The sequence below is a fragment of the Lygodium microphyllum genome, chromosome 21, assembly GCF_053477565.2.
Source record: "Lygodium microphyllum isolate KBCC chromosome 21, Lygodium_microphyllum_v1.1.10, whole genome shotgun sequence".
Classification (NCBI taxonomy): domain Eukaryota; kingdom Viridiplantae; phylum Streptophyta; class Polypodiopsida; order Schizaeales; family Lygodiaceae; genus Lygodium; species Lygodium microphyllum.
Window position 1 is genome coordinate 132,087,132 of NC_141155.1, and position 14,207 is coordinate 132,101,338.

At 40.7% G+C, this 14,207-nt stretch overlaps 1 protein-coding gene across 7 annotated transcripts in view; it reads left to right on the plus strand.

Moving 5' to 3' along the window:
* The window catches only part of ATXR2 (histone-lysine N-methyltransferase ATXR2), a 247,580-nt gene that overhangs the window by 86,428 nt on the left and 146,945 nt on the right, over positions 1-14,207 (plus strand). For all 7 annotated transcript variants that reach the window (XM_087661179.1, XM_087661178.1, XM_087661181.1 and 4 more), the window contains one exon: positions 2,993-3,078. In XM_087661179.1, coding sequence (XP_087517305.1) covers positions 2,993-3,078 — 86 coding nt within the window. The remainder of the gene's footprint in view (positions 1-2,992; positions 3,079-14,207) is intronic.

Here is a 14,207-nt window from a genome sequence, read left to right on the forward strand (position 1 = left end):
GAATAGAGCACTAAATGATTGTGTATGTACATCGCATTTGATGGGCTGTATCTCCGCATTCAATTGCAAAGTATCACATGCTTTTCCATTAGCCATCTTGTTGAGGGCTGCCTCCAATGTTTCTAAAGTGAACAGAGCACTAAATGATTGCGTATATACATCACATTTGATGGGTTGTACCCCTTTATGCATGTAAAGTTCTGTAACATACGATAGCATGTCAGCATCTGTAAAATCCCCCATAACACTTGATCGTTTGGTTTGCAATTTTCTCCATGCTTACCTTGGACATTTCTCAAACTCCCTAGCATCTTCACTTTCTTTGGCCACTACATATCATCGTCGTTTTTTTACGCGTGAGAGCATTATATCGTTTTCTGTCTCACTTCGTTCTTGTCCCTTAGGGAGGATTTTCAGCTTTCTACGTGCAACCTTTCCACACTCCAATCCCACACATAGAGCCTCCACCGGGGTGATACCTTGGAACAGTGGGTATGATGGTGAGTGTCGTGAGACCAAAACTTGCCTCCAAAGGGAAGTAGCGTTGGGATCCACTACTCATAGGCAAGCACAACTGATCATTAGAGCATTTCTAGTCCAATTGGAGAGAGACTTATACCAACTATTCTTGAGTCAGGACTCTAGAGAGGCATGGCGGCTTCTCAGAGAGCATTGTCCAACCACACCCATCACGTCACTAGGTACATTGGAACAGTACGTAGCTAGCGTCTACACAGTAGTAGGCTAGCCTTCTCTCTTGGATCCACTAGAGTCCTGCCCAGAGACCTCCATCTTCATTATAGAGAGGAGAGTTCATGAGGCTATTGATAGACTTAGTAGAGGTAAGGCACAGGACCATGATGGATTAGTATGCGAGCACTTGATTCATGCTAGAGACTTGGTGGCAGAGTTCCTAGCTTACATGTTTAATAGAGATATGTGTGAAGGCCTCCTAGAGAGTTGGAGCACAAACACAATTGTATCTATCCTCAAGTCAGGAGATCCCACTCTACCTAGCAATTAGCAGATTATTATGGTTGGACACACACTCTCTAATTAATATGCCTCCATCCTTGAGTATGAGCTAAGTAGATGGGCGAAGATGTGGGGGCTTAGAGCATAGGGATAGGTTGGCTTTAGGAAAGGCTACTCTACATTGGATCATATCCTCACACTCAGAGTGATCATTGAGGAGGGTAGGGCCCATGGGCGATGGATCTATTGTTGCATTGTGGATTTTCGCAAAGCCTTTGACACAATGGTGAGAGAAAAATTGATACACAGACTTAATGCTATGGGAGTGCCTAAAGAGCTTAGTTGGGGGTGATTTTGGCACTATATGAGAGCATTGTTGGTAGAGTATGGATACCCAAGGGCCTTTCAGCTCTTGTTCACTCCACCATTGGGATGAAGCTAGGATGCCCCCTCTCTTCAATACTATTTGCCCTATACATTGATGAGCTTGCTGACTACATATCCCAAGGAGGGGATAGAGGAGCTTCACTAGCTGGCACTTGGATATCTCTCCTCCTATATGTGATGATATCATACTAGTAGTTGACTCCCCATAGGGGCTACAAAGACACCTGGATGCAGTACACTCTTATGCACTAGATAGTGGGCTTTCAACAAACCTTGGTAAAACCAAGGTGATGGTGTTTAACACTACACCACAGTGGGTTAGGAGATCAACACCCAAACTGACATATGGATAGGAGGAGTTGGAGTATGTGGATTCATATACATGCTTGGGAGTGCTATTCTTGGCCCATAGGCCTACACGTCCGTACACTGGGATGGTGCGGGTTAGTGATATGAGATGCCAGCTCTTGGGACATGGTTGTGATCTAGTTTGCAAAGGGTGAGCCCATTTGGCTCTTTGGCTAGGAGGCGAGTCTGATGTCCACTCCCTGTAGGTACGTGGATATAGCTTGGGTTGTCTTATGTTTAGGTTGGATCCTAGGTGGACATCCCGTACTTATTGTTAGATAGCCCAATCAATCACAAGAGGTCAATAGTTGAAGCATAGTTTGCATGCACAAGCAGCAAAAAGAGCAAAGAGAATAGGACAGTGGTGAAGTAAGTTTAGTGTGAAAATATGAAAACCAACACAAAAGTACCCTCTCTCGAGTTGAAATTGCAAAACACAGGTGTGATTATGAGCAGATCAGCAAAAAATGCAGGCTTACCATAGTCAAGAGCAGGTCCAGCCCAAAACACAAGTTACTAGCACTTTTGAATCAGAAAAACAAGTTGTCCAGCTCAGAATAGAGGCCAGTCAGGATAGAGGTTGCCCAGGAGATCAGACTCAAGGTGCAGCAGTTCCAACAGAAGTAAAATACAGCAATTGCAGACCTGGAACAGTCAGTAAATAGCAGCAAATAGCATGAGATTCAAAGATTCTAGCCATCTGATACTAGTTGTGAATGCACAAATGAATGGAAGCATGAAAAGACAGTATGGACAGTGACACAAAGAACTGTGAGAGATGAACACAAGCACTCAGAATGAATGGGCAATGGAATCTATCAAGGGAAGCATGAGATGAGCAATACAATATCACTAGGGTACCAACACAGTGACCAGCAGTGCCTGTAGGGTCCCCCTCTTGCAAGGATACAGTGGATGCAAGATGATAATGGGGAGGAGATGTGAATCCTATATATAGGCTGTAGAATGCCACCCTAGACAACAGTTTGGCCATAAAATGAGCTGGCCAGCATTAAAATGTGCCTTCCAACTGCCCAAATAGGCACCCATCTAAAAGCCAAATAAAGTGCCCTGACACTCATGATTCATGAAATATACACTGCTTAAATGATCAACTGTACCACATTTCATGATTCTTTGTCTGAAATCGGTAGTGGAAAATCTAGAATCTTGTATGTTTGGATTGCACTTGAACAACTCACAATCATCCACTTACATTTCATTGCATGCAAGAACTTTTCTATCATACAAATCTTTCATAAACTTTTTTGATTCATGGTAGGTGTGTTTGCTTCCAAAAACTTTAAAAAAGATGAACTTGTTCTTAAAGAACATGTACTTGTTGGGGCTCAACATGCTCAAAACAAGGTAAGCAAGTATTTCTGGTTTCTAGCATTTATTCAATAGTGTTACATTCAGAATGTCTGATTTGCTCAACTGTTGAAAGATTGAGGCAGTACTTATCGTGTATGTCTTGCATCTCTTGCTTTATAGCATGCTATAAACCTTGTATGTTGGCCCAATGTGAAGTCATACTTTAAAATGTCAAAGGACACGATTTCTCAGGTTTGTTTGATTACAATGAGTGCAATATCTGGATTCTAATTCCCAAACTTTAGGGTGGTGAAATGGTTTTGGGCTGCTTAACAAGTTTAAAAAAATATGAACCGTGCCCAATGTGAATTATCCCACATATTAGTGGGCTCATAGGCTTTGAAGTTATTAAATGTGGACTTTAAAAAAGAAAAAAGGTAAAAACTATGATAATATTCGAAATTGATGGTGTATGTTTGTGAAATATTTTTCTAGGAGGAGAGATGTAAGGGGAAGATCCTCTTAAAATTGAAATAGCTCTATGAAGAGGCTAATGAAGGGTTTAAAGCCTCTAAAGATTTATGAGCAGTATCTTCTAGTGATGCCTTTGGGATAGTGGGCGGCCATAGAGTGTCTCCTACTTCCTATGGTTTGTGGCAAAGGGGGTCTCATAGTCGACAATTGGCTGGCCTAGATGCAGCTAGATGAATTTTGTGCCTGCTGCAGTGAACAGCTCCTTGAGACTTCAAAGCATTACCTATGGACATACTTGATGCTAATGTTTGTAGTGATGAAACATAGAAAGTAAGATCACGACACAAACACAAAGACTTAGACAATTACATACAAAACTCAAACCCTAAACACAAAACTCAAACACACAAACAGAGAAAGAGAAAGAAGAGGAACTTTAAAGTGAATGAATGTTGTAAATGAATGTAAGAGTGTATAGAATGCTCAAGGGCAGAGTTGAAGTGTATTGAAATGTGACATCCATTACAGACAAATGCCAAATGCTATAATGACCAATTGGAGGTGTTAGAGGGTTAGAAATTGCAAAACGTTGATCACCAAGGTAGTACGCAGCCAGGTGTTTAAAACCAGCCTTCCTCCTCGGATAGGGTGGTAAATAACCTGATTAAGCACTAATTACAACAAGCATAAAATTCACATAAGTGAAAATACATACTTCGCCACTGTAATCTTGGACATTGGACACCCGATTGACCCCAAAATTGGCACCCCTTGCAGTATTTATTTATCTTATATTGCAAATGGAAGGAGTACAACAAAGATTCTCTAATCTCCTCTGCTAATCCAAGTGCCCCTTGCTGTCAAAATTGACCAACAAGCCTCCAGACCAATTTGCCCCTTAGTTTGCTTGGGGATTGACCTTCACCCTACTCCTTAAAAGACAAATTCAGCCCCAAATTTGATATTGGTTAGTTGGTCTCTTGTTTCTCCAAAAATTCCTCAAATTTAGTTGTTAGAATTCAAGTCCTAAGCCCTTAATTTTGAGCATGCATCATGAGGCAACTGTCAAAACCCTAATTTGTGCTGTAAATTAGAGTTTACAGTAGACATTGATTGAAATCTCTTTCTTTGATGGCTCAAATTGTTGGAAAATGCTGAGATAACTTGACAAATGGTTGGGATATGAGAGAGAATGTTATAGAGAGAGAAATTTTAGAGTTTGATCACGAGAAACATTGAAAAGCTACTGCTGCCCTGCTCAAACAGCCATGGAAGCGGTCATCTATGGTTAAGGACCACAGGAAAGACAGCTGCCCCCTCTTGTATGTTGTCATCTGCACTGAAAGGATCTTTGGCTGTTGTTATCTACTCCTGGAGAGCTCCAAACTATTATCACATGCTATAAGGTTGATCTCTAGTGGCTGCAAATCACATTAGTAGCCTCTCCTTGCTCCCTAAAAGCTTCCTTTTCTCTCACACAATGATTGCAATGCACTCCACTAGCCCCTAAAAACGTTTTTTCCACTTACATAGGCAAGTTTTTTCCAATGATAGCATTCTAATCCCAATTTTCAATAATTATTATAGTGCTAAAAAAATCAATTTCACTTGTCAATAATTAAATTGACTAGGCCAAATTATATTCCAAGTGTCCCTGAGTAGTTATTGACCCTTAGATTGGTATTAATTAATTAATTAATGCCTAGTACGTAATGTCACCATTGACATTTTTGAACTGCTGCTAGAACCCATTGGATACATCCATAACTCACATTTCTCAACTGTTCTAACTCCACAACCATAGTAAAGTATATTCTCAGTAGAAACCATGGCTGAAACTATCAATGGCATTTACTAATATGCTCTTGTCCATAGAACTAGTTGTAAATCATTGAAAATTGAGTATCAACTAATCACATTTTGATCAGAGAACTGATCACAAACTGCTGCACATGTGACCCCAAACTGATCACAAGCTAATTGCAAAAACTGATGAGTAACTAATGCAAGCGCTCATCCCAGAAGTAAGCATAAATGGTTCTCAAACTAATAAAAAACCGATCAAATTTTTTGTCTCAAAAGTAAGGCAAAAACTCATGCCAAAGCGATCATAAACTGATGCAAAAAAGTATAGTTCTAGTGCCTAGGTGAAACTCATACTCATTTGCATACATCTCACAGTGACTAGTACATTGAGTAGTGACCTCATGGCAAACATAATGTAAGCATAATACCTTGGATGCATGCTAAATACATTCAAGATCCACTACATATGAGAGTTGTCCATAATTGGTAGAGTGGAAGTGCTATCTCTCCCTTGAGCATCAGGGAATACTCCAGATCCTTGTTTTGAGCTTGAACTGAGGTCGGCTGTAACTGAAAGGCATCTAGGTAAAGTTACAACAAATGAGGATGGTTTGCTAAGTCATCCTCTTCCATCCACTTTGCATCTATTGGTGAAAAAATATTAAGGCTTCACCAAGAAGCAAATGAAAACTTTACTTCTAATTTTACTTGCCTCGAAACCTCCTCTAGGTTGCAGGCTTTTCTTTCCCTTAAGCATTGCGATACTTTTACATTGTTGTAATTTCAGCTTAACTAATATGTAACATTGCATCCGGTTGACTAGCCCCTCATGTGTATCTAACATGCTAGGAGTACTAGATGCATAAGAAAATATTCTTGTTTGCATACTTTGGACCATTGCAATTTGATTGTGCATGGGAATTTGCATACTGCCAGTCATACCAAGATACATTTTTCCATACATTATATGCATTACTAGTAGCATTTTTTCTCATGACCAATACTATACGGAGCATTTGCATAACCAACATTAATACCATGAGTCCCGAATACAATGGGCTACATATATGCATTGCCAAACTTGCCACTTTGTGTCCCAACATCATGCCAGCATTGCTATACATGGGGTTATGTATATTACCAGCCATACCCGAATACATTGGGCCTTGCATACCATGCATTGGTTGCTGCATATGATAAGGAGTTGTGCCATACATCCTTGTATGTGGTTCCAAGCCCACCATAGCAAGGAAACTAGTGCCACCACCAAAGTACCTTGACTGCCCTATCATTGCATACATGTCCTGCTACCCAAAAAACATTGGATTGGCGCTTCCATGTTGACCTTGCATATGCACCAATTGCCCCATTGACACCATTTGCTTATGCTCACTACCCACATTTAGAATATCATGCTATTGTATTGGCTCTTCCTTCGGTGCTTCTTGTTGTCCCAAAGCTCTCGAAGATGATTTCCTCTTCTTGCCTTTGTTACTCTCCTTTAAGGGTTCAAAAAGCGTATAAATTGAGAATCATTTGCCAATCGCATAAAAATTTCAGTTTTGCTGTCCTTAGCAGATCTTTATATTGGTCATCAAATTTCTCTTCTTCTTGTAGCATGTTACTCATGTTGCGTATAAGGTTTTACCTTGTTACCCTTGTGTATTTATCTTATTAACTTAAGTGACATTGCTATTTTAGCTCTATACATGTGCTTTATCATTTGTAGTCCAAAATAACCAAAGATAATTTTTTATTTCGTACTAATAGTATATGGTATCTTATAAAATCTCAAGATACCAATTAGTATCGTATTTTATCATATCGTATTGTATCATACCTTTCGTACCTGACAACCTTACTTGCTGGTCGTGAGCTTCAAGAGACCTAGAAGGACCCATCTTTTGTCCGAATCCCTTGTTCTCAGCTTGTTCTGCATGCTCCATGCCTTGTCCAAGATCAGGCATTGTATTTTTTCTAACACTTTGTGAACTTTGAGATTGAGAGACATCATCCCTGCTTGATCGCATCTCACTATTTGAAGACATTATTACTGTAATGCTCATCTGAATACAATTTCAGCAGTAGAGCAAACATTCTGACCTTCAATCAAGTGTCTCAGGGCCACCAATTCGAGGGATTGAGTAGTATCCCGGCAATGGAACCATGAAACCAGCCTTCCTTCTTGGATAGAGTGATAAATAACCCGATTAAGCACTAATTACAATAATCATAAAATTCATATAAACTGAAAATGCACTTTTTACCACTTTAATCTTAGACATTGGACACCCAATTGGTCCCAAAATTGGCGTCTCTTGTAGTATTTCTTTATCTTTTATTGCAAATGGAAGGAATACAAGTGAGATTTTATGATCTCCTCTGCTAATCCAAGTGCCTCTTGCTGTCAAAATTGACCAGCAAGCCTCCAAACCAATTTGTCCCTTGGTTTGCTTGGGGATTGGCTTCGCCTTGCTTCTTGAAAGGCAAATTCAGCTCTAAATTTAATATTGGCTAGTTGGCCTCTTGAATCTTTCTGAAATTCCTAAATTTTAGCTACTAGAATTCAAGTCCTATGCTGTCAATTTTGAGCACACATCTTGAGGTAGCTGTCAAAACCTTAATTTGTGCTGTAAATTAGGATTTACAATAGAGATTGATTGAAATCTTTCTTTGATGGCTTAAACTGTTGAGATAACTTGAGAAATGGCTAGGGAATGAGAGAGAATGCCAAGGAGAGAGAAATTTCAGAGTTTCATCGTTAGAGGCGCTAGAAAGTTATTGCTGCCTTGCCCAAACAACCATGGAAGTTGTCATCTACAGCTTAGAACCATTAGAAAGATTACTATCCCCTTCTGTATGCTGTCATTTGCACTAGAAGGACCTTGGGCTGTTGTCACCTACTCTTGGAGGGCTCCAAACTACTATCACATGCTATAGGACTGATCCTTGGTTGCTGCAAAGCACATCAACAGCCTCTCCTTGCGCTCTAACAACCTCGTTCTCTCTCATAATGGCTAGAATAGACTTCCATCAGCCCCTAAAAACGTTTTTTTCACTTGGATGGGCAAGTTTTACCAAGTGGCAACCTTCGAATCCCATTATCAAGCTTATTAAATTGATTTTCAAAAAATTAATTTAATAAATATTCTATTGCTCAAAAAATTGATTTCACCGGCCAATAATTAAATCGGCTAGGCCAATTTGTCTTCCAAGTGTCCTTGAGTAGTTATTGATCCTTAAACTAGTATTAATTAATTAATTAATGTCTAGTCTCTACTGTCACCACTGACATTAGTGGCCAGTAAATTGGTCTAAGCCCACAAGGTACCACCTAGCACTTGTTAGATATAACTTATTACAACTTTTGTCTTTGGCACCCATTGCATCCTGGAGGTCCTTGGTCTATTACCATGAAATAACAGCCATGTGCATCATATATGCTAAATAACCTTGCACATTTGATTAATAACTTAATCAAATGTTATTGGCAAAATTAAAGCATCTCAAAATTTCACGTCCTCATGAGAGTGATAGTAGAGGAGGTGGAGGATGATGCAGGCGACTACACGAGCTATAGAAACATAGGTCGATTCAGCTTGCTGCCAAGGCTAAAATTATAAATGCAAGTTGATCCGGGTGTCGATGATAGAGAAATTGCAAGTAGTTGAAAATATAGCAATATGAGGCCTCTAGGCAGCAAGAGGTGACTGCAGGGTTGGAGACACCATGTTTCGGAGAGGGTGGTGCTATAGAGAGCATGGGATGGATAGTTGAGGGAAGGTGTTTGATGGCTGAAATTTGCAAGTGGGAGTGGGAAACTTGCACACAAGGATGGGGCTAGGTGGTGGGCAGCATGCCTATTTATAGATGTGAAAGGAACCTCCCAAATTAAAGTTTTGCATGTGGGACACAAAAAGTCTCTAGAACTGCTCCTTGCTTGATGAAACTTTTGGTTATTATTGTTTTGGGGCTGTCTCAACGGGCTAATCAGTGGATAATGAATTTTCAACTCAACACATGTGGGGTGGCATAGTTGGTGTGGAGAGATTCCTACTATCTACTCTGTTGAGCAGTGCCTAGCCTAGATGGTGCCACCTATTGCATGAGATAGAGATGTAGGACATGATCCTCATTGAGGTTAATTCATGTATCATGGTGGGCTTGGAGGCCTTGGCTAGCCACTAGGTACTAGAAGTTACTGCATCATGATTAGAGATATGGGAGCTTATCATGAAACCGGTCTTCTTTTTAATAGAAGGGTGGGAAACCCTAAAATACATTGATTTACAACAATTCACAGCAAGTATAGTACTCATAAATAAAAGATAAATTGAAAACAACATTTTACTACTTTACTCTTGGACAACCCACTTGATTGGCCCCAAAACTGGTGCCTCTTACGTTATTTCTTTAACTTGTATTGCTATGAATCATAGTACACTAAGATATAGAGTAATCTCTCTACAAATTCTACAAATTTCAATAGTTTGGGCTGTCAGCAATGACCAGCGGCATCACGATCCGATTTTCCCCCTTGATTTTGACACAATTGGGGCACAAATTGAATCAAGAACACTTGCATGGGGGTCAAGACAAATGTGGATGTGCAATTCCCTTTAAATCAGCTATAATTTCTTCAATTTCAGCTTCTACTTTGATCCTTGGGCCTCCATTTAGTGGGCACATTACTAGAGGTAGCTGAGAAATCCTAATCTTTGCTGTAAATTAGGGTTTTCACAGCAAGTGCATTATTGTCCATCCTCAATCTGTTGGGAATGGCTAAGGGTTTTCCAAAGACAAGGAAAAATGGATGAGGAGAGGGAAAATTATGCATTTCCAACCTTAAATAGTGACCACTATAAAATCCTCAAATTTGCTCCTTGACTTGAGCACGTGCAGTTACACATTAGGTCTTCTACACTTGCATGTGGGTTACCTTGGCCATCGATGAGCAATTTTTCTCAGATCTGCTGTAATTTCTCAAATTTTCAACAAAGCCCCTTGTTGCATGGCTGAGACTTGATGGCACTTTCTTGAGAGTGCTGAGAAACCCTAAATTTTATAGTAATTCAGAGCTGTACCAGCAAAGTAGAGCTGACAAATATCAGATCTGCTGAGGGAGAAGACATGGGCTGTTGAGAAACCACTTCTTCAATTTCCCCACTTCAGTTAGGGTTTCACATAAACAACTCCAAAAAGGGTTGGTGTCCTCATTTTGGTCATTTCATCAATGGGCGACCACTCAATGATGGGCCACCCTAGATAGCTTATGCCTATAAATAGGCCGTTGCTTCATTCATTCTTTACCACCACCACTTTACCACTTTTGTCATTCTTCACCCCTCTTCTTTCATCACTCTGACACTTTTTCCACCACTACTCCCCATACCTTAGTGGAGGACATTGCAGCCCGTGGCCACCCTTTCTCTTCTCCTCCAAGAGCCCTGTTCCCATCACCTTTCAAGCAACTTCTCTCTCCCACCTGGGGCATCAATCTGCTTGTGTTTTGGTCTTCTCCACCTCGTGTCATCTTCCATCAGCTTGGCATTAGCATCCTCCATCTCCAAGCAGTGTCATCATCTTCATTTGGTTGTTTGGAGGCCTTCCCCTTGCTTGGTGTCATCATTCCCAGCTTGGCATCGCCACCTTCTTCCTGCAGCAATCTTGAGCCCCTGGTATTTGCATTTTGCAGCCTCCAGACATCCACCACATCTCGCGTCATCATCTAGCACCTGGCCTTAGAATTTGGGCTGTTCTCCCTATGTTTGATAGCTTCGACACACTCTGGGAATTACCTTTTTTGCCCAGGCCATTTCCCCAACATCTGAGGACTGCAGTTCTCTCCCTTGACAATTGGTGATCTTCTTCATCTCCGATGGCATTAGAGGAGTGCGGTTCACTCCCTCGACAGCTGTCCTTTACCTTTTGAGGAGGCCCTTATGGAAAATATAACAAGCCACACCTTTTTTTGCAAGAAAAGGGAGTGTTATGGGTAGTATATGAGGCTTTAGGACTTGTATGACTCAGGCCATGTTTGTCTGTATTTTCTCATAGTATCAAATTATGACTTCTCTTTGCAATCTCTATTCCCTTGTCATATAAGGAAGGGAAATCATTTGAATCAAGCGAGTTATTGAAGTTTGCAATCTCTCGCTATTGGACATAGGGTTGTGCGTTCTCTCTCTTTTGTGCGGCAATCATCCCTTTGTTTGTTAGATGACAGGACCATTGGAGATAATATTTGTGATAAGAAACCCATTGCTTGATACACCTTATGATGTGGCCTTTTCTAGGTGCACCACCAAGATAGGGTCATTGAGAATGGGTTTAGAGAGACCCATTCCTTCTCTGGGTGCTCGACTAGGTTGGGGAGAAGGATATAGATGAGTAGGATTATAGCGGAGCTAGTTGCCACTTAACATGAGGAAATTTGATGTTAGCTCCATACCTAGGAAGATCATGTTCTACCAATGGTTAGAAGGACATAGGATCTTGGCAATTGGTACTTGGCTTGGCTATGGCATGTTTCATGTGGCATGTGCTAGATATGGAGAGCCAAGACGAGAGTTAGAGGCATTGTCTATGGGATTGCCTCAGGGTGTGGAGGAGACTATCATGGACAGCTGAGACTTGTTGAGCAACCAAAACTACCACACATATTTCATTCCTCTTTTTCTCTGGATGTTGGCATCTTGTTCCTTATATCCTTTATGTTTGCAATTTGAGGCAACTGCCTAACACTTCTCATTGCTTGTACAGGCTGTCAAATCTATGTTTTGTCTCGTTGGAGATCACTTGATTTTAGTAAACACAAAGTTCAAGAAAGTTCTCCCCTGTGCCATAAGTTTGAAATGACTAGCATGGGCACAACAGCTGGTAGTAGCTTGGGAGCACAAGCTGATGTCCATGAGCCTTCACACAAGGAACTAGGAAGGATAAATATAAAGCTGCCCACCTTCAAGGGGCTAGCCACTAAAGATCTTGAAGACCATGTCCATTGATTTTGTAACTTACGTCAAAGTAGAGGGGTAGATAGGGAAGATACATGTCTCATACTATTCCCCTCCATCTTGGAGGACACAACGGATAAGTGGTATGGCCAGTTTCTGGAGAACCACTTTGCGACTTGGGCATCCCTCAAGGATGAGTTCCTTAAGGCTTAGTGTTCAGGAAAATGCAAGGATCGCATCATTGAAGAGATTGACTCATTGAAGTACATCAATGAAGACATTATCCAATCTTCTCACACAAGCAAAAGTTTTAGTAGCATGCCTTCCGACTTACCTTGGTGACTTTATGGTATGGCAATGGGTCACTAAAGCACTTTCGCCAAGCACTCAATAAAAGATTCTCAAAACTTTGGATGCCGTTGTGAGCCTGGATGCATTTCAACAATTGGCAGCAAAGATCGAGAATGCATGCAAGCTCTCCTTACAATCAAGCAGGTTCTTGTCATCATCATTGCATAATTCTAATGATATGGTTGCACAATTAGCACATGAGTTGCTAGCCTTGAAAATGGAGAAAACACAAATAGAGGAGTGATGTGCGATAGAGCTCTTGAGAAAAGAGATCAAGGAACTCAAGAGTGCAACTACTTTTGGTGTAATCGTTATCACTCCTTGGTGTGTCCAATGTCAACAACAAGGGCACGTGCCGAGTGAGTGCCCTCGGCGTAAATTCTAGAACTTTTGTTGCAAGATGGGACATGAAGATTGTGAGTGTTACTACCTCAAGGGCCTTAAACCACTTCCCTAGGTAAGTCCAATAAGTTCATTTGTACCCCTCTGTCTTTCTCACCAAATTCTCATTTGTAGCAAGGCAATAGTTCTTATTACTTAGCATCTCACCTCATCTTTCCACCCTTCACAAATCCCCTTTTGCAGATTACTCCTCTTCCACTCACATATGCTATCTCTTTCCTATTACCTCGGGGGGTTTACTATATGTATATCCTCTACATCACGTGTGTTCAAGGCCTATTTATAAATATCCTTATCTACGAAATTTTCTTGAATAAAACATAACACTTTTCTATTCAATTTGTAAATAACCCCTTTATATTACACCCTTGTGTATGTAAAAAATGTATAAAAATGGTATTTTAAAAATACCTTATTTGAACCCACGTGATGCACACATATATTCATGAGTGGCCTTCTCAAGCCTATCTCCCTCCACAAGATCGAGGGCTCCTTGTAATCCCTCTGACTATCCCATATTGTGGTATAGGTATGGATAATACGAACATAATCAAAGTAGATGCACCCTTCCAAAAGAAACACCTCCATGCCGGTTTTGCCCAAGTTCTTATGACCACCATGCTCGAGACTATTCCAAAACCAAAAAAGCACAAGCATCTCAAACCAGAACTTTGATATCACTTCCCCTACCACTAGCACACCCACTCCCTTGGTGGCTATCCTCACATGAGCACAAGCACAAGCAGAGGCTCTTGAAAATTCTTCCAATCTCGCAGAAATATCCCCATGTAGTCCCTCCACTTCCTCCTTAGAAACTCTACAATTCCCACAATTTTTTTTTGATAAGGTCCCTCCAATAAACTCTAAACTATCAACACTGTTAAATGAATTCGTAGCAAGAGAAAAATACTCACTATCTTTCGCAGGGAAGGCTATCACTGAGGCACCAAAACAATAAGAAGGCTACAATGTTATAGAAAAGGCTTTTTGGTAAACTCAAGAGTAGTTATGTCATCCATCCCTAATGAAAAACTTGGCCAAGGTCCTTGATGATCGGCCACCAAGTGAAGCTTTGCTCTAGGAAATTTGCAATGGTAAGGGGCTTCATCTCTCTTCCCCAAGCTTGCATTTTGAGTCCTCTAGTTTGGGAATATGGATAATGTTCTCGATCAAGTCAAGAGTCCGCAATTTAACCCA